Consider the following 21,854-nt stretch of genomic DNA (forward strand, 5'->3'; position numbering starts at 1 on the left):
AACTGAGCTGCCGGGAGGCATCCTGGTGGAGGTGTCCTACAACTGCATAGAAATGAAGATTCATTGTGGGAGTGGGGAGACTGGATTATTGATCTATGCCTTCTAGAAATAATGATTTAGCTTGTGCCTGTGCAGAATGAGTTCCCTAAGAGAAAACTAAAGCCAGGGAACAAAGAACAAAAGAAGACTCAGATGAACACCTACCTTAGGGGTCAGAGAGAGGAGCAAAGAAACAAAAGAATTTCATCAGCTGGCCCCAAAATAAACGGAACACACCTGCTCTAAGTGTCAGAAGTTCAAGTCCCTAACAATAGCATAAATGAATGCAGCGATTTATCTTGCAGCCTGAGTCTTCCTACAGGATCACAATGTCTTCTTAACGTCAGGCACAGCATGCAGTTATTACAGCTGCTCATTATTCCTGTTGAGGTGACAGCCTGCCTGGCTCTTGCCTACACATTTAGGAGGACAGATGTCCTTCTGTAAAAGACAGCAGGTAAAGGAGAGATGGGGGGGGGCGCTCCAAACTTAAGGTGCAATCAAGACTCTGAAGTTTCCAGCCACAACATTTTGTGGGCACTATGTATTCCTCTCTTCACAGAATTTTCTTCGGAAGAAATTTCAGTGGTGTTTATTTACAGTAGAAAGAACTTTCTTAAATGAATGATGGAATTCTGTTTTTTTTTTTTAATTGAAGTCTTCATACCTTCATGTGTGGAGGTCAGAGGACATCCTTAGATGTTCTCACCATTCACCTTGTCTGAGGTAGCATCTCTTGTTGGCTGCTGCATAGGCCAGGCTGGTTGGTCCATTCAACCATCTGGAGATTCTCCCATCTCTGTCCCTGGGATTACAGACAACCACTACTGCATCTGACTTTCTTTACATAGTTCTAGGAGTTCAAACCTAGGTCCCTGTGGGGTTTTTCAGTGAAAGCTTTGCCCCCTGCACTGCCTCTGCAGCCCTGGACAGAACTATAGAGCAGCAACAATATCACATTAGATTAGAAAATGTGAATACAAACTTAGGATCTCAATACTGCACTCTCCAGAACTTTTGTTTATTGTGGTCAAGAGATGGCGATAACCTTCACATTCACATGACGAAACCAGTCTACAATCCTTGTGACTTTCACGACCTCTCAGCACAAAAGTCTTAGCTAATATCAGGGGGAAATGAATGAGTCTCCCCAAACAAAATACACCCGCAACCATAATGACAGCTGTGTTTTCCCTATGCAAAGGTAAATAATGAGCCACTGAACAATGTAGTTCTCTGATTTTTTTTCCAAATAGGAAATTTGACCCCCTAAAATTTGAGCAGACAGCCAAGGATAGAGCATGGATTTCTTTCTCACTCCAGGTCAGGCCCAGGCTGGAAGCTACTTCCTTTGGTTTAATCTAAAATACAGTTGGAAATTAATACAACAACTATTTCCTCTATCCACCTTAATTATTGAGTAAAGGTGGAGTGGATGGCCACCAACAGAAACACTCCATCCTCATGTGTTGTGAGGACACAGCCCTGGCCTCTTACAACATTGACATGGATTAAGAACATGAAATGACTGCAGATGCTCCTGTGCCTCCATTTACCTCACCAACAAATTACACAGTGGTCCTTTACCAGGAACTCCATAGAGAAAAATACATTTCTCTGGTCACATCTTTTCACTTACCAAGTTGACATTTCCTGTGTTTATCTTTTTTAAAAGCAGGAGTGGTGGGTCATCCTGACATGCTTTTTAGGCCATGATAACTTGACTTGGAGAATTGGTTTAAGTTAATAATGTTAATGGCAAAAAAAAAAAAAAAAAAAAAAAATGAAACCCTGTCTACAAAGCTGCCATAGCAGGAAAAGCAAGCCTCTTCTATAACAGCCTTGATCAATGTGTCAGCTACTCCACAGAATATTCAATAGTTCCCTCCCCAACAACACGTACACAAAGTGTCCCACGAAACAAAGGCTGGCAGACAGACAGTATCTTGGGGTATCCAGTAATGGGATTTGACAAGAGCCAGGTACTTTGGGCAGGCTCAGTCAATGCTAATTGACAACGAAGGGAGTCAAAGGCAAACAGGAAACCTTGAACCTCGTGGGGGTGGGGTGGGGACCTCTGGCTGGAGGCCTTCTCCTTTTCCCATTACCCCCTTGTATTTCATTACTTGTTCAGTCAGTGCAACGTAGTCTAACTTGCTGTCGGGTGGCTTTGGACTGATCCCATGTGTTAGTTGAGGATTTCCTTTAAAAGGAAATGTCTCATGACTGTAGAGACACCTGTCTTCGGAAACAGGAAGTCCTCTGCCAACTAGGTCTCAAATATACCTACGTGTGTGTGTGTGTGGGGGGGGGTGTTTCTATCTATGCAGGTTTATGTGTGTGTGTAGGTACTTGTACATGGAGAGGATACAGGAGGTGCAAGATGGAAGAGAGGTAATGCCACGTGATGGAACAGATTAATATAAATGGGTTAATTTAAGTTATAAGAGCTAGTTAGGAACTAAGCCTAATCTATAGGCCAGGCTTTCATAATTAATGAGAAGACTCTGTGTCGTGATTTGGGAGCTGTCTGGGGAAAGAGAGAATCACTTGTTCCAGGACTCTTCAACTCTCCATCATGGATGGGGCTCATGAAGCCTCACCTTTCTCTGAGGGACTGAGAGCAGCTAAGGGTCACTGAAGTACAGGGTGTCATTTCTTCAGTGGGGTAGCTACTGAAATGTTGACCATGCTCCTGTAAGTAACCATTCACCCATCTACAAGGAATCAACCCCAATTAAACTCAATCACACACACACACACACACACACACACACACACACACACACACACAGAGAGAGAGAGACAGAGACAGAGACAGAGACAGACAGAGACAGAGAGACAGACAGAGACAGAGAGACAGAAAGATAGACACATACATACACTCACACACAGAGGGACAGACAGACAGACACATACACATGTATAAGAGAGGGGCTTGTTGGGAAGCAGAAGGGTTCAACATAAGGGGTGGGGCTGGGATGATAAGGAGTGGATGACTAAAATTCATCATATACATGTATGAAATTGTCAAAGAATGAATGACAAAAGCAGCTGCTGAGCATGCTGGGAAGAGCCCAAGGTTTGGATGAGTGTGTGCCTATACTATCCCAAATACACCTCTAATAATCAGGCGGCTTGGCCCAATTACCTATCCAATTCATGCCTCAGTTTCTTCCACATGAAACAGAGGTACCTGCTTCATGCTGCCCTTATAAATATTAAATGATCTAGAGCTCCTAAAACATTTTGCCTAGTGGGTAACATAATATGTGCACAATTGTTAGCACAATTATTATGAAGGTTCTTAAACTTCATAACACTGTGACTCTTTAATATAGTTCTTCATGTTGTCATGACTCCCAACAATAAAATTATTTTCATTGCTACTTCACAACTGTAATTTTGCTAGTTATGAACCATAATGTAAATATATTTTAGAAATAGAGGATAACAAAAGGGGTCACAACCCACAGGTTGAGAACCATGGTATTAATTTATTGTCACAGTTATTGGCACCATTATGACAATTTCAAGGTAGAAAGGGGAGCTGGAGAGATAGCTCAACAGTTAGAGGCTAAGGCTCACACCCAACACCTCAAGAGTTCAATTCCCAGTGTCCATAACAAAGCCTGTCTCTCCATTTCAATGTAGAAAGTAGAAAATATTTTTTCTGTTTTGCTCTCTTCACATCCTGGGATCATATCTATAATACTATAGGCAATCAGGAAAAGCATTTGCTAGACCACAGACTGGAATCTTAGCTCTTGCCTTCACATTTTGGTTGTTTCAAAATCTCAGGCATGGTGATAGAGAGTGTTGGGCATGCTCAAACTTGCTTCCTACAAATGTGCCAAATGCCCTCCAAACTGGCCATCTGTGGGGTGACATTCCCAAGGAAAAAATACTTCCTGGTCAGTGATTAGAAGGAGGCATTCACCTACCATAATCATGGCATGGACCTGAGGTTGCAAATGGGGAGAGAAGTGCCCCAAATTTCTAAATGGACATAGTCATTTTCTTCTTAAAGTATATATATATAAAATGTGTATGTGTGTATGTACAAGCACCTGCAAATATGACTGTACATGTACCACAGTACACATCTGTAGGGAGGTATCAGTCAACATCTTCGACCTTGTATGAGACAGGAGCTCTTGTTCACCACTGCATATGCCAGGCTAGCTAGCCTATGATCTTCCAGGGACTCTCCTGTGACTCCCTCCCATCTCACTGTAAGAGTGCTGGGATTATACATTCACACTACTGTATCCACCTTTAAGTGGGTTTGGGGGACTCAACCTCAGGTCCTTCTACTTCTGTGGCAAGTTATTCTTTCACCACCCACAGTAAGTCCTTTTCTATGAAGAAGATAGTGTCAACTCTGTGAGAGATGAAAGACATTGGACCTATTTCAAATGAAGAGAAAATAAGGTATCTGGCTATGTGACCAAGGTAGGAGCAGCGGCATCTTATCTCCTGACTTATGTCCCATGAATCTTCACTTTTCTTTTTAATATCCTTAAGCAGACAGGCCTATGCTGCTACTCTGAGGCCATCCAATTGTGCTGAGTCACTCTGTTCTTCATTAAGAATGAAATAATCACAATTTATTGGGTGTGTCCATATCCCAAAGTGTTTGCCTTTAGCTCACTAAGTAGACCAGGCTGGATGGCCAGTGAGCCCTAGGGATCTGTTGCTTCTCTGACTCCACAAGGCTGGGAACACAAGCACAAGCCACCATGTCCAGTTTTGGGTTTTTGGTTTGTTGTTGTTTTGTTGTGAGGATCAAATTCAGGTCTTCATGTTTGGATGGCAAGCACCATACCAACTGAGCCACCTACCAAGCCCCTTGATGCCACTACTGAAGGAGTAATCTGGCTTGACACAGCCGAGATCTCTGGCAGATGAAACCTCTTGTAGGTCTCTACTGGACTTTATGACAAAACACTAAAGACACAGTTGGGTAGGAATTCAACAGAGGCTGTATTGCTGAGTCAACCAAGGTATTTTATTGTAAGGCAGACATAGTTACAGGACAGACACAGAAATGTCCCCACTTGCAAACCCCACTGCAGAAGCATGCCCTTTCTTTGGCTCTTCCCAAGTAGGCAGGTCCACAGATGCCTGAACAATGCAGTTAGTAAGGTGGTTGATTTCTTATTCCTACTTGACCTTAGAAAATGACATTGCAAAACCATCCAAACTTGCCACAAAGATTCAAAGTATCTGGAAGCCACTTTTGATATTTAAAGCATTGTCTGTGATTCTAGCTGCAGGATCAGAGAGAACCCAACTCTCAAACTGTGAGGTGTGTGTTTCTTTGTAGTTCAACATTCATATCAAACAACTCATAGGAGCCCCAAGTGTAGCACATGGCTGACTGTGTTTTAACTGTAGCCAGTGCCACAGTTAATGATGTCTTTGGTAGCTAAGCAACGTGGCTCCTGTATACCATCATCTGAATTCAAACTTGAGAAGACAGAAAGGACATGAATTTTTAACCTAAAGGTAAGAACTATGCTGGCCAATAATGTGGCCCCATTTACAGTCTACCCTGAGGCCTCACTTCAGGGAACCTATTCCCTTCAGATCCAGAAAGTGGCTTGGGTGGATACCCAACATCCCAGCTGGGCAATCGCCAGGCTACGGGACCATTCCTCAGGAAGGCAAGACCACCTTAACTCTCATAGAGATGAGAGGAACAATTATCCCTTTAATGAGATAATGTGCTTTTCCTCTCCAGAATCCCACACTCTCATGTAGTTCTTCATAAAGCTGTAGCTAGGCAACTTTGAGAGAGTGCCTGCCTTTCTGAACTACTCAGAAAGCGTAACTTCTTTTTCTCTCAATCTCTTTTCAGAGCATCTTTCTCGAACACGTTGGCCTTCACTCTTTCTCTAAAGCCTGCCCCCAAGTGGCTGTTTGTTTGCCATATGGCTGCCCTTCATGTTGCCTGCGCTTAAGCTGCATGGCTGCATTCTCTCCTCCATCTTCCACCTCTGGGAAGCTGCTGAGATTTACAGTCTTACAGCTTGCCTTGTGTGTGTGTGTGTGTGTGTGTGTGTGTGTGTGTGTGTGTGTGTGTATGCACGTACATGTGCACACTGATGCATGTGTGTTAAATGCTAATAATAAATGTTCCTGAACTTCTTTTGAGTCAGTTCTTACACTATTTTGTTATTCACGGGACTTAAGAGCTCCATGAGCAGACTCTGGATTCCCCTGGTGACACGTACTCAGGTAGGACTCTCCTAAATTTCTAGTAACATGTTCATAAACACGGCTAATTTGGGGACAAAATTATACACATTAAAGCAGTTCCTGTTTGCAGTTCCCTGAGTTAAGAAAAGAGAAGTACAGGGCAGAGAAAGAGCAGTCGAACTCAGAGCTGGGGTCCCAGGACTTCAGTCTGAACTATTTCAGGCATAGGTCCATGCTAAGAGCTTCTGGATTCCATCCTATGAGTGATGACACCTTCCTCACCATGTTTCAGCAACTTCCAGAAGACCTGAGAAGGTGATCCACTGGCTCGCCAGCCAAGCAATGGACCTACAGGAGGACATACAGGAAGAGGTCCATTAGGAATGGATACAAACAATATGATCATTGAGGAGATGAGGGCAGAGGGCAGAGTGAATGGGTCCTCACCTCCTCCCAGCTTGCTTCTCTTGCTTCCTCTCCAGAAGGGGGTTTGTGCACTCGAACTGCCAGTGGTTTGGAATTTGGTGGATTCTGCAGTGATCACATTGGAGTCCTTCACCTTGCAGGCCACGCAATCTCTGTTGATAAGAACATAGAATAAATCCTCGGGCATGAGTGACCTATGGAATCATCTTCTGTGTGGAATCGTACATAACAGACACACACAGAGGAGGGTTGGGAGGACAAGAGAAGAAAACGCAGAGAGGATACACTACCTGCCGCCTTTCCCTGGGATTCCCCTAGGCAGTTGTGTCCTGGACCGGAGACTTGAAGTGATTTCTAGGACCTCCCAGACGTCTCAAAGGTCTGAAGGGACAGGACGCATCATTCCACTGCCATGTGGGCACCTGATCTCAGAACTCAGCTCCTTGATAACCTTGGCCAGCCTTGCCCCAACTCTCCTGAGTGGATTCTGTCACCAAAATACTACACAACAGAGCAAAATGCAGTTGGAAATTAACAAGAGGTTCTCTGTGGGCCCCTTGTCCTGGGGTAGCCATCAGGGAAAGGCTGGGCAGATGGGCTCAGGGGTCATCAACCTCCTGGGCTTCTCTTTAGCAGACTCCATGCTGAAGTCACCTCACTATTCAGCTTCCCCCAAGCTTCCAAAGCCCTAAGCAGATTCCATCTAGCCTGCAGTCCATTCCTAGATTCAATCTAATGCAGCTTGTTGGCTCTGAGGACCACATAGAACATGGAAGCAGTTTCTATCTCAGCTGGACTTCCCACCTGAGCCAGAAGAGCACCAAACTGGAAGGTGAGAGAGACAAGAGACACGTGGCTCTACTCATGACCCTCTTCCCCCTGCCTCAAGCCATGGACAGTCCAGAACCCCCATTTTGTGCTTTAATAGAGCCCATGTCCCTAGAACACAGGGTAGTTGGCACAAGATGAAGTATCCAGGCTGCGGTCCGAAATTGAAACACTACCCAGATACACAGAGATCAAAGCATCCATGGAAACTCATCTACACAAAAGCAGCTGCCAATAGCACAGCAAACTGATAGGCTCCTGCAGAATTCTTTATGATGACAGAAATATCCTCTGCTGTCTGGTGGAGTGGTCACTAGTCACCTGTAGCCATGGAGCTCCCGAAATGCAGCAGCCCTGACTAAGGAATAGGTTTTGAAATTTTATTTGAGTTAAAGTAATCGCACTGATCTATTGGCTATCATGTCACAGTCTTAGTCTGTCACTCGGGTGACAGTTTTACTCTTAGAAATGACAGGATTCTCCCTATACAGGAAGTCATGGCTGAAGATTTAGGCAAAGAAGAGAGTGGAGTTCATAACCAAGCACCTCACCTCAGCACATCTGTGAATCTTCCTGCACACTTTCCTCTTTTCTGATAAAGAGACATGAAAATATCCCTCAGGTCACTGTGGGTATCATGTAACACAGCATGTGAGACTGAGCACTTCTCATACACCCTGCATAATGCAAAGTGAAGCTGTATCATGTGGAGATATAACATACATGAATTCCTTGCTCTAATGTTTCATGAGCAAGCAGGAGAAAGAGAAAAAAGAATATAAACAATTGGGTCAGAAACCTTTCACTGGACTCTAAATGAATGTCATGGAGTGAGCATGTGATCAAAGGTACCATCTTCTTTTGTTTTAATCCCAATGACCTATCACAGTTTTAGTGCACTTTTTAAAATGCCTATCTGCACACATGTGCATGTATTCATGTGCACAGGTACATATGTGAGTGAAGGTGTGCACACAACATGTGTCCACATGCCCATGGAAGTCAGAAGATAACCCTACCCGATCACCAGGGATGCTCTCCACCTCCTGGCCTGGAGCTCACCAAGAAGGCCAGGCCAGGCTGGCCCTGAATGAAGGTACCTTCTTCCCTTCCTTATTGGCTGAACAATCAGAAGGGTCCAAGGTGGCCCATCATCTGGGGTCTTATATTCCATCTGCCGTGTACATTGGTTTGTGTCTTATCAGAGACCCTGCACAGGCTCCACTCTATGCCTTATGTCCTGTCTATTTTAAAGCTTATGGGATGTGACTCTGATCTCCAGGTGACAGGCAAGCTTGGCCATTAGTACTTCTCTACTCCGAAGATTTAGTGAGGCTGGGTGGGAGGGATGCCTTGAAGATGCTAGCAAGGCTCCAGTCTTTCCTGCTCAGCTGTAGTTGGTTCTCAGTTGACTAAAGGCAGTCTTGAAAACATGGACCTTGTTTTGCTGTTTTGTTTTATTTCTAACTCTCTAGATCCCTCCTGTCTATTGCTTTTTCAAATGCTATTGCAGAAACCTGTCCAGACCCCTCCCTATAAGGTCTGCATTCCTCGTCTTCGAGTTCATCTTTCAACATTTCACATTTTAATTCCTTTTCTGACTGCCCTCTCCAGGTCCTTACTGGTGTTACTTTTGTGGTTCACCTGCTTCCTGCATCTCAGCATCCATTTGAATGGCTTAACAGTTCCAATTCTATGTTCACTCCTCCCATTCATGTAACTAGTGCAGCTGCTGCCTCCTGGCTGGACCAACCTAATTCATCTCTCCCTCCTTCTTCCATAAACAGCTATGTTACTGAGTATATGGAAACACAAGCATCATATGTTTGCTTTACATTTTCTCCCCCATTAAATCTCCCACATCATTAGCACATCCTGACAACTCTTTTCTGGATCTCTACTTTGAACCTAAAATACAGGATTAGGGAAAATAATAGTATACATAAGCTTGCTTTGTTGTTTTTGAGACAGTGGTCTAGGCTGACCCTGGATCCTTCCTCTTCAGCATCTTGAATGCAGGGATTACAGATGTACAACACCACATCCATCTTAGATCCGGTGTTTTGATATAATAATGGGTAATTAATGCTTGAACTGTGTTCTCAAGGAAATTCCTGGGCACATCCACCAGGGCAACTGACAGTCAGATGAAACACATGAACCACAGCTAAAAATCACACATCAGTTCTTGCAGGAGGCTTTTGCTGGAGCCTAGGACCCAGGCCTTCTGTAGAGATCATCAACAACATCATGGTATCCAATGATAAAGAGCCTTTGAGTCTTCAATTTCCCATTGTGCCAGCTCTCTAGAGATAATACATCTGGCACAACATGAGAGGAGATCATAATCCATACCTGTTAGACGCACCGACCACTCCCACTCAACTCTGCCAATACCAACAGTCTCCTCTTCTACAGACAGTAGGAGACACAAGACAACACCTCTAATACTTGGGCCCTTACCTGCCTCTTTAATCTACTTGGCTTGGAGGAAGGCTATGTCCTGTTAACCCATGCCTTCTCTGACCACACAGAGATCTCATTTTTCTGAAGTGACTCCTGCCACAGACTCTTTTGTCCACCCACTGTGGAATACTATCTAGACCTATGTTATGAATCCACTTTGTACAAGTTAAACTTTTCCTTGGGGTAGAAGAGGAAGCTAGCTCATAAAACTCAGAAAGCCAAAGAAACTTCCAAGGTTCAGGAAGCCCATAAAGTTACAAGATTCACAAAACCCCTTTCCCAGGTTGAAAAAGTGGTAAAGGGTTGCTGGAGAGAGGGGCCTCTGCAGTTGAGCACAGAGCTCCAGAAACACAGCCCTCACCCATGCTGGGTAGGCTTTTCAATAGCATAGTCGCCCTCAGGTTGTCTATGATCTTAGATAGAATTCTTTACCCATGTTCTTGCAAATGGCCTTACTAAACTCACTGGGACAAGTCATCTCGAGTAGAGTCACTTACTTGTTCTGTCCCTGGTGACCAGCCATTTAATACCTCCCCAGGAAAAGTAGCAAAATCTGATAGATGTCTAGTGGCTAACTGGGCATCCAAACTTAAGGAAGTTACCAGAGCCTGAATCTTCACAGCCCACTCTGTCCCTGGCTTCAGTTACAGACACCTGTTTCCTTAAAACTCAAATCTACTCCTATACTTTCCAGACCAGCATTCTCATTGACAGATAAAGATGCAGCAGAGACTGGTGGCCCTTTACCCAGCTCCCTCTGGTCCTGTCACGGCATACCTCCAACGGCTAATGGTAGCACCTCGTTCCAAGAGGCTTTTCTCCAGAGACTGCCTTTTCTGGGCGTACAAGGCCAGGAATATCCAAGTCTTTGATGAGGGTCTTCATGCTTGCACAGCAAGCCCCATACTGACTGTCCCATCTCCTCAGCCTGACTACCTTCCTTCCCTCTGCTCCTTCGGGCCATTTGAAGCTGTTTAAACACAGTACTTGCTCTCAAATCCTGTCTCGGAGGCATCTTGGTGGGGGAAGAAAACTGTCACAGGGGAAAGCTGGGTTAGTTTAACTGTGATCTCTTTCATCATTTCAAAACACTTGACATAGATACATATGAATACATAAATGAGGATTTCTGAACCATGTTAAGTGGATTTATAAATATTACCTAAGTCCATCTAACCTTAGAGTTTTAATGTGTTTTTCACATTTTTTAATGCACTGGTTCTGTCTCTCTTCTGTAAGTTCATGAGGTGTCCCAAGGCCAGGAGTGTGTCACCTCTTTCCACAATGTCTAGGGTGCCACTCAGAAGACTGAATATTTATTCAATCATGGTCTACAGACAAGAGGCCATGGAGGTCAGGCTGTTGGCCTCACAGGCTTGTCAGGGGTGACACAGTTCTGAATAGAAGGACACTGTGGTGCTGCTTTCCAATGCTGTGGAACATAAAATATTCTGAAAGCTCAGAAGTGGAGCTGACACTGAGGCAGCACCAAGCTAAGAGATGAGAAACTGCAGCATACACTAAGGCCTGCAGGCACATACAAGATACTGTGTTAATATGTGATTTTCTGCTTCCTAGGGATGCCCCTCCAAAGGATAACTGAGATGAGCCCTTTATTCTCCTTCCTTCCTTCTTTTCTTTCTAGGACTTCATAGCATAGCCTGGTCTCAGACTATGTAGGTAAAGATAACCTTGAACTCCTAATCATCCTGTCTCCATGTCCTAAGTGTTGGGATTAAGGCATGGACCACTGATTCTAGTTTATATGGTGGGAACAGATCAAAGTCAGGATTCACGCATGCTAGGCAAGCAAGCAACTGAGTTATCTGAGCTAGTTTTTTCCCCCAATGGAAACGCACACCTGGAAGATCTGGAGCTCGTTTTTGAGACCCCTGCACTTATGCAGCAAGGCAGGACCCATCTGATTTATTAAGAACTTGAAAGTGCATCCATCACAGGAACAGGTACTAACAGGTCCAGCCTCAAGCAGGTAAAACAAGAGCCCTATCATGACTGGGCTTCTGCTCTAGAAGAGAAAAACTTACAGAACAATTAGCCACAGCAAGCAAGGCTGAACACCAAACCACGGACTGCAAACACACTTGTCTTTGCTGATGGCTTATGGCCTTCCCATCTTTGCTGATGGCTTATGGCCTTCCCATCTTTGCTGATGGCTTATGGCCTTCCCATCTTTGCTGATGGCTTATGGCCTTCCCATCTTTGCTGACGGCTTATGGCCTTCCCATCTTTGCTGACAGTTTATGGCCTTCCCATCTTTGCTGATGGCTTATGGCCTTCCCATTTGCTAGCTTCTTTTCCTAACTAGAAAACAAAGAGAGTTTACCACAGACATCCTGGAGTTTGAACTCTTATTGACTAGTTTCTCCAGGACCGAAGATTCTAAGTGAAGCCAAGAATGACACTCAGAGCAGAGACATTTTGACAGCTGACCATCCACACGAGACAGAGATCAGGCAGACTTTTCTGTATCCTGAGCTTGGCCACTAACCAAGCTCACTGGAACACCATTACAGTCATTCCTGATTCAGTCTAATGCCTCAAGCAAATGGCCATCTGGGATGTCACACACTCAGCAACCTGGCCCAGAAATAGAGGCCAGGCTTGCCCATGAATGCAGCAGAATCTTGCGAGAATATTCCAAAGCTTTGTTTGGGGAAAAGCACACCAACCTACAGCTTTATACACACTACACATCTCTAATTTAAACTCTCAGGAAGTGGAGGCAGGAGGATCATGAGTCATGAGTTCAAGTTCATCCTCAAATATATAGTGGGTTCAAGGCCAACCTGGGCTGTGTGAAACCCTCTTTAATAACAAGAGACAGATAAAAAGGTAGGTAGATAGATGATAGATAGATAGATAGATAGATAGATAGATAGATAGATAGATAGATAGATAGATAGATAGACAGACACAGGGGGTATGGAAGAAGGAAGGAAGGAGGGAGAAAAGAAATAAGAAAACTTAATGTGATTCTGTACATAGAGGACATTCTAGATTCCATAAAAGCATACTAAAATTAATTCTAAATTTGAATAGAGAGTCCAGCCCTTGCAGAGCCCAGGCTGGGATGTTTTCCTGTCATGTGGAAACTAGAAGAAGTCACAGTGACAAGCAGACAGAGCAATGGTCAAGTCTTCCATAAATGAACTGCAAACAGCTGTCACTGGCTGTGAACAAAGCTGGAATTAAGAAGGGCATGGGAAAAAAACAGGCTGGCAGAGGAAACTCCTGAGAACCACAAACAAAAGGACCTGTCACAGCTGCTTGGGGTCAGCTTCTAACTTTCTCCTCCTGTGGGTAGAAAAGGTTCCTCCATGGAGAAGATGGTCATTTACAGAAGATAGATGGAAAATGGATGTAACAGTGGGTTGGGGAGATGGCTACAAGGGTAAGAACACTTGATGGATAATCATGATGACCTAAGTTCAGATCACCACCCCGTAGGTTAAAAACTGAGCATGCACCTCTAACCATAGGGCTGAGCAGGTCTAGAGACAGGAGGGTCACTGGGGTTTGCTGGCCAGCCAGCCTAAGTGAAAATCAGTGAGAGACCTTGTCCAGAGGAAATAAAGCAGAGATTAACAATGCAGGACACCTGAAGTCCCCTCTAGCCACCACATCTGCCCATAACAGTGAGCATGCACACACACAGACACACACAGACACACACACACACACACACACACACACACACACACACACACACACACACACACAGTTATGTGCTGCCTGGTATGGGAGTTAGGAAATGAATTCAAATTCTCTGGAAGAGTAACAAGCACTCTTTAACTAAGGAGTCATCTGTCCAACACCCCTAATCCTCTGCACAATAAAGTTGAAAAATAAATAAAAAGCAAGCAGGTTTGGCAGATAGTGTGAACCTCTCTGATGGTCTCATGGTGAAATACTATAGGATCTGTTCAATCCTGAAAAGTTTTGTGCAATTCTTAATGGGAGAAATTTATAGCTTTCCCAAGTAACAAGTGAGAAATACTATCACCTATTGACTGTTTACTTATGCTGACCTTCAAAGCCTTGTCCATTCTGAGCAATGGGAAAAAAAAGAAGAGGCAACACATCTCAATAGACTCACTCACTCTCTGAGTCAATCATATCCAACCTGCACTTCACAGGCTACATGTGTCCTGGGACAGCTGTGAATATAGCCCAACACAAAACTTCAAACTTACTTCAAACATTGTGAAATGTAGTGTGTGTGTGTGTGTGTGTGTGTGTGTGTGTGTGTGTGTGTGTGACTTGTTGTGTACCTGAATGTGACTTTTGGAGATGACAATGCCATATTCTAGTGTCAAAGGTTTGGAAATGCCTGCAGAGTTCTGCACACACGAGTGTCATCGAAGCATGACTTTTGCCCCATGGGACAACAAAAGACACATCTCCTGTCCTATAAGCTTTGTCAACTTAACACAGCCTAGAATCACCTGAGAAGGGAGTCTAAAACTGAAGGACTGCCCAGTCCTTCACAATGGCCTATGAACATATTTGTGGGGAATTGTCTTGGCTGTTAATTGATGTAGGATACCCAGCCCACTGTGGGCAGAACCATTCCCTTGGTAAGTCATCTTGAGCTGTATAGGAAAGTTAGCTAAGCATAAGCCAGCAATTGTGCCAATAAATAGCATCCCCCGCATGGTTTCTGCTTCAAGTCCTTGAGTTCTCACCTTGACTTCTCTCAATGACAAACTGTGACATAGAAGTGATAGATGAGATAAGCCCTTTCCTCCCCTGAGTTTCGTCAGTATTTTATCATAAAATAATGAAACTGGAACACCTAGGTTAAGAACATACAAGGGCTGATTGGAAGTTCTTGATCCTGGAGAGTTGAAGATTTTCACATCTAGAGACTAACTCACTTGAGCTCTCCTTCACTCCCTCGATACCCACTCACTGCCTGCCTCTGTGTCAGAGTTAATATCTTTGTGGTTACCAAGTAAAATCTTTGAAATGTAACAGCAGACCACTGGCTCACACAACTCCCAAAGCCAAGTGTGTCATCCGCTAGCCTCTGAGGCCTGCAGCAGGGCTCTCTCTGTCTGTGAGCTGTGTGCCTGGCACTTCCACCAAGGTATTTAACATTCTTTCACTTGGGATTTTTCCATTGTTCTATCACTATGAAAATTATGAAATTGTTTCCACATTTGAACATGTTATTTGAGGTGAGCTGAATCTGTGTTCCTGAGCCATGGTCACTCTTGTTTGGTTCAATAGTAATCTATCTCTTGCTCCCCTGGAAGTGAAAGCTAAGTTTTGCGTTGATAGTACTTAAGAAAAGATGTCATAGCTTCCTTTACAGTCACATAACAAATCCTGCATGCTCTCCCAACTGTGCTCGAGCCTGCACTGAGTTTATCATTTGCTCTTTGACTTGCTCACACTATACAATTAAAAGCTTGTCTCTTGATACTTTTATTAATGTCTGAGTAGCTCAGTATTAAAGAGAGTTATTTGTTTCTGTTCATAAGGCAGCTTAGCATCTTCCTTCCATGTTTTATATTAGTTCTTTTTCTTCCTGACCAAATTTATTTGTCCTCAATCATCTCTAGGTGCCATTACTCAAGAATGAACAACAGAGTGGTGATGATGCTGAGTTTGTCTATAATGCTGATAGTGCTTTAAGGAATACCAAAATTGGAACATGTTTGTATACTAGGTGCATCCGATATTTTATATATGTGAATGTATGTGTGTGAATGTGGTATCTGAGCATGTGCAAATGTGTGTGCCCATTCATGCACACAGATGTGCTGAAGGACATCGAGTACCCTCTTCTCCCATTCTCTTTATTCCTTTGAGGTGTCTCTCCCTGAACTGGAGTTCATGTTTTTGTTGTTGTTGTTTTTGTTGTTGTTGTTGTTGTTGTTTCAGCTGTATTGGCAGCCAGTAATCCTGGGAAATCATCCTCCATCTACTCCCTCCAGTGCTTGGTTATAGACATGTGTGGAAATGCACATAGTTCACTATGTGGGTACTGGGATCCGAACTCAGGTCCTTATTCTTGTACAACAAGCACTCTTAACTGCTGAGCAACCCTTCCAGCTCCTTCCCCCACCTTATGACATTGTAACGTGATGTTTTCATCTACAAAGAACTGTAAAATCAACTCTCTCTCTCTCTCTCTCTCTCTCTCTCTCTCTCTCTCTCTCTCTCTCTCTCTCACACACACACACACACACACACACACACACACACACACTAATCTCATACAGTTTTAAGTACGTTTGTGACTGTGTGTTGGCCTCCTAGCTATCCTCAGACACATGGGCAAAGGCAGTGGGTCGAACATGGAACACACTCAGTTCCTGACCTTGGTAACTGAAGTATAAATTCCAAGTCAGTTCACTCTGCAAGATTCATCACAGCACTTCAGAGTGCCCAACTGAGGGTCAGATTCTATGTCAAGGGACCTGATGTACACCAGGAGCAAAGACACATTATAATCTTCCTATAGCAGATCTGGACATCCTAGATAAATACTCCCAACCAACGTGGTACTGTGGGTCTCCGGGGATGGGGAGGGCATCTTCCAGTTGTTCCCCACTTCCTTCTCTCCAATTCGGCTTATGAACTACTGTTGAAGATGGATAAAACAAGGTGACATCGAACTCTCCCATCACCCCCAGTTCCACATTCTAAGACTGAGGGACCAGAAAATGTCTTCTCTCTCTTGCCCTCCTCTTGCCTCCTTCTCTCCTCAGTCTTTTCCAAGACAAGTTCTCTCTAAATTGCCCAGACTGATTTTTCCACTTTTACCTCCTAAGTGGCTGAGATTGCAGCCAGGCAGTAGATTGCAACCACCCAATGCTGTTGACAGAGTCTACCCTATCTCTTTAAACAGTTCCAAGTTTCAATCCTCTCATCCATAAAAGGGTAAGACTTGATGTCCTGAGAACATTCAGACGTGGCACTCATGCAATCAGTCATCGCCCAGCTGTCACTCACAAGTCCCCTTTGCTGAATCCCAGGGAAAGCCGTGAAGGTCGACTACCAAACCAGTTCCAGTGAAGTCTTTATGACCAAGTTTGTACCAGTGAATTTCCAATCTGTCAGTCGTTCCAAAGCTGTGACCCAGAGGAACCAAGTTTCCAGGCAGAAAATGAATGTAAACAGAGCTCACATCTGCCTGTGTGTGGCCTCCTCAGACACAAACAGATTACTCAACCAGGGCAAACACAAGAGGTGCCAGTGTCAACCTCAAATGGTGACAGGGCCAATTATGACTTGGCTTGCCTTCTTGAATCTGAAATGTCACTTGTGCTAGGGAACTGCTCTGTCTGTAAAAGCCCCATGAGAAAGAAGCCACATCTTTGTGACTTTCATTCCCATAGATGTCAAGAGCAAGAAGCTAAAGAGGCAGCCTGCTTCCCATGCTACACAAAAACCTCAAACGGCAAAGTAGAAAGTCTTCAGTGAGCCCAGAGATCATCAGAACAAGAACGTCTGGGAAGTAAAGCAGAACACTATATAAAACTCTGGTAGCCATGATCCCTTCTGATGGCCACTTGTTATAAGGGGTGTTTTAGGAAAAGCCAATTTTATTTTTTCAAAAGAAACTAAACACCTAGATGCTTGCTGACATACCAATATGGCAGCTCCTGGGCCGGGGAGACAGCTCCATCAGAAAAATGCCGGTTGTGTGTAAATGAAAACCTGAGCTTGATCCCCAGGAACCGCATAAAGTGGAGCACACACTTGTAATCCCAGAACTGGGAAGGCGGAGACAGGCAGATCCCCGAGGCCCACTGGCCAGTCAGCCTAGACCACTTGGCTAGTTCCAGGCCAGTAAGAGCCTATCGCCAAATAAGGCAGACTGTGCCTGAGCAGCACTACCAAGGGCACTCTCCGGCCTCCACACACACATGCCCTCAGATATGTGTACATGTGCACAACCATACAGATGCACATTTGTGCACACACACACACACACACGTGTATACATACACACACTCACACACATGAATGAATACACATGCAAGCATACACACACACACACACACACACACACACACACACACACACACACACACAGCTGCAAAATTTAAAGTTAATAACAAGCAAACCCAATGGCCGAGCTCTTTGATAGGTCAAATTCTACAGGAGAGCTCAGATTCCATGGTTTCTATGGAAGCCGAGTACAGCAGGATCGTCAGCCTTGGAGCAGAGAAACCTGAGTGCCGGCCCTGTATGTCACCGGGAAGGATGAACAAAAAAGCATCTATGGTCAGCTTCCTCCATACTCGAATCAAAGCCGACCTGAGCTGTCATTAGGACCACAGGGAAGTGAGCTAAGGGACATGCAGGCCACTCAATCACCATCCGCTGTGTCACACCACAGCTCCAGTCTTTGGTCCATTCCCTCTCTCGGCTGAAAAATTTTGCTAGTCCTTTTACCTCAAAGGAACTGCTGCTTGGATCAGATGGGATCGCACGAGGAAAGCGCTTAGTGAGTGCTCGTAAATAAGTCTTTGCTGTTGGAAAGATTATGGGTAACCAGGAAACAAAAAACTGAAAGCATAAATTCTCTAGACACTAACATGGAGATGCAGATAAACAGTCTATTTACAGCTCAGCCGGTGCCTACAGCAGACCCACGCTCTCTCACTTCCCTCCAGCTTTTCGTGAAATTCTAGTTGTTATTAAACTCTCTGCTCACTAAGTGTTTCCCCCCAATATTGGTCTCATCAATAGATTCCATATTAACCACCAGGCTAGTATCACTTTTGTTGTTCATGACTGATGAGCTTGAGGTGGCCGTGTTTTAGTTTATTGATAGAGAGGAAGGAAAAACACTAACCATTTTTCTCTATTACACAAAATTAAATAATAGTTCATACAACCCAAGGGAGTAATTTTATCTTTTGAAACCTGATGGTATGAAATGACCTGAACTAATAAAATATTTATGTATGTGTCTATGTGTGTGTGTGAGTGTGTGTATTTATGCTGTGTGTGTGCAGGTGTCCATGGGTGTTAGAAGAAGGATTGGATCCCTGCAAACTGGAGTTACAGATAGTTATGAGACTCCCTATGGGTACTGGGAACCAAACCCAGGTCCCCAGCTACAGCAGTAAATGCTCTTCACCACTGACTCATCTCTCCAAGCAGGCCATGACTTGCATTTTTGATTCGTTGTATAAAATCCTCTTCCCTGTGAGAGATCTGAGAATAGCATGCCTCATAACCACTAGTAATATGTTTGAAGTATGTGAAGGAAGAAGGATAGCTCACTGAAGCAGATAAAGTTATCCTGAAGCCACTGGATGGGGAAATGGGGCTTATGCCTATCAGTACTGTCAAGGTTAAACACTCAGAAATCCAACATCACCTTGTAGGAAAGCAACGTATAATGTCTGCAAGACCGAGTAAACAATAATATCAACATGATGGAAGCTTTCTGAGACATGTGGCTCTTTCTAAATCTCATCTGCACCCAGGGCCACCACCTTTAATTCTGCACCAGGCTTCCTCTCAGCACCTAATTCTTCCTGTGGTCTCCCTTCCCTGCTCTCCAGGCTCTTCCAGGCTTGCCAAGGCCCGCACTGAGCTCAGCCTCTCAACAGGCAATTAAATACACAGTGTGACCACTTCACCAGGCCCAGAAGCAGTCAGTTTTGGCATTCTTTTGTTTCTCAAACTTTCCATTTGTTTAAAGACTTAATGTTAACTTGAAGTCAGCCTCTGAACCAACTTATTCAGGCCCATTAGGATATTCAGTGAATAGGAATGGCAACTTGCAGTGGCCACTTTTGCCTCCCCATGTGAGTAGATCCTTATTATAATTTAAAACAGCAGAAGTTAAAAAAAAAGGAAGTAGAAGTAATTAAAGTCTTCCAGGCTTGCCTTAAATCATCCCCTCTATTTAATTACCTTTGATTGATTTGTCAGATAGGGTCAATTTGTCTTTGATCACATGCACTGCCTTGCCAGATTTATTTTACTGATACTAGACATGTGTTCCTTCACCTCTTCAAGAGAGGACACAGCTATTCTCAGCATCTGAAAACACCTAGCAGAATGCCTCAGACTTAGTGCATGTCCCAGAAGTTACTTGAGAAATTAAGTTATAGTCCAAATCTGTGTTTGTTGTTATTTAAAAAACACACAGCATCTCACAGTTCTCCTTGGTGTTTTCGGGGGAAAGAAGACGAGGGATTCATGGATTCATTATTACACCTAGAAAACCAAAAAAGGCCCAGTTGGATCTTTCTTGACTTTTTAGCTTGTTCTACAACAGGGACACAAAGCTGGGCAGAAGTCACATCTATATAAGCTGGCAGATCTATCAAGGATCATATTGAAGGTATATTAAAATGGGAGCTGCTTAGGGTGGGATTTACGCATTCCTATCAAAGGTAATAGATACAAATACTAACTTGTTAAGTCACAGGACCTGTCTGTCTGTCCAAGGAGAGTAGTCAGTTAAAACGATTATGTACCTAAGCTGCTCCATAGAGCTTCAGAACTTTGCTCTTCACATTCCCTTCGAGTATGTCTGTGTTTGCTGGTGAATCTAAGGGCTCCATGGATGGTCCCAGATTCCCTAGAAATTCAAGTTCTGCCCCAAGCCACACAGTGTGGTACTTAGGACACAGACTTCAGGGCACCAGGACTAACTTGCAGGCTTATAAGTTTCTCATCAGATTGCAAGAATGAGTTATGAGGTTTAAGTTCATTTTATAGTCATGGCTTTGTGGAATGAGGATATTTATCTCCTACTAAATGCTATGTTTACAACTGAACATCCAAGAGCAAGCTGAGGAGAGGCCACTTAACATAAGTCACAATAGTAATCTTATTTAGTAAGATTTCTTTGCATAAAATTGAACTGTTTTATTAAAACATGCTAGTTTGGGTATTTATTTATTGTGGTGTGTGTGTGTGTGTGTGTGTGTGTGTGTGTGTGTGTGTGTGTGTGTGTGTGTGTGTGTATTTACAGATGTGTCTGATGTATGTGCAGATGTGTATGGAGGGTGTGTCCACTAGAGTCTGTGTGGAAGCCAGCAAGGGCACCGGGTGTCCTGCTCTATCACACTACCTAGTTCCTTAAGAGATGGTCTCTCACTCACCCTGAGTGAGGCCAGCAGCCAGCAGGCTCGAGCGATCCCCCTGCCTTTGCCACACACATTGCTGGGTCACAGGAACGCATGCCTGGGCCCAGTGTTTTGTGTAGGTGCTCAAGACTTGACCTCAGTTCCTCCTGTTTGTGCAGCAAGAGCTCTTGCCCACTGAGCCATCTCCCCAGTCCCATTCCTTCTATTAAATCAAGCAGCAGAGAGAACAACCACCACCCAAGAGGAAAATGCTTCAAACCAATTAGGTGTCTTAGTAGAGAAACTTGCTGTGATCCATCATTTCAGTCTATGCTACCATCAGTACAAACGAGGTTACCTCTGCTAGCCAATCTTGCTAGCATGCACATATGCAGTGCATGCTTCTGTTTTGAGTGGGGGTTTGCTCCCTAAAATCTATGCACAATGTTGGCAACTATTGGGCTAGGGAGACAGTCCATCAAGAAAGTGCTAGTTGTAACCTAAACTGGGTTTTCCAGTGATGTCACTACCTCTGGGTTATCCTTGCTACCCTTAGTAACCCCCAAAAACACATTGGTTCACCAAGTTGGACTTTGGCAGAATTGTGTCTCCAGTGTGTCATTGGTTCCCTACCTGGGGTGAGTGGACATGTGTTCATGTCTCCCCAGGAAAAGCAACAGAGTTCTAATATCAAAGTGTTTCCTTTAAGATTCTTATTAACGGAAATGTGTCTCTTCTATCTGCATGACTACTTAACACAGAATATTTGCTGAGCCTTTTCAATTTCCTGATTTCTCATTTCTTCATGGATTTTGCTAA

The 21,854-nt window shown here is 44.0% G+C and overlaps 1 protein-coding gene across 1 annotated transcript in view; it reads right to left on the minus strand.

Moving 5' to 3' along the window:
• Nucleotides 1–5,028: 5,028 nt before the first annotated feature.
• The window catches only part of LOC143274363 (uncharacterized), a 175,379-nt gene continuing 158,553 nt past the window's right edge, over nt 5,029–21,854 (minus strand). Inside the window, exons 2-3 of the mRNA XM_076577300.1 lie at nt 6,691–6,821; nt 5,029–6,591 (exon numbers count right to left, since the gene is read on the minus strand). Of these exons, the coding sequence (XP_076433415.1) occupies nt 6,522–6,591; nt 6,691–6,821 (201 nt within the window). The 3' untranslated portion in view covers nt 5,029–6,521. The remainder of the gene's footprint in view (nt 6,592–6,690; nt 6,822–21,854) is intronic.

Source organism: Peromyscus maniculatus, chromosome 7 (genome assembly GCF_049852395.1).
Source record: "Peromyscus maniculatus bairdii isolate BWxNUB_F1_BW_parent chromosome 7, HU_Pman_BW_mat_3.1, whole genome shotgun sequence".
NCBI classification, from domain to species: Eukaryota; Metazoa; Chordata; class Mammalia; order Rodentia; family Cricetidae; genus Peromyscus; species Peromyscus maniculatus.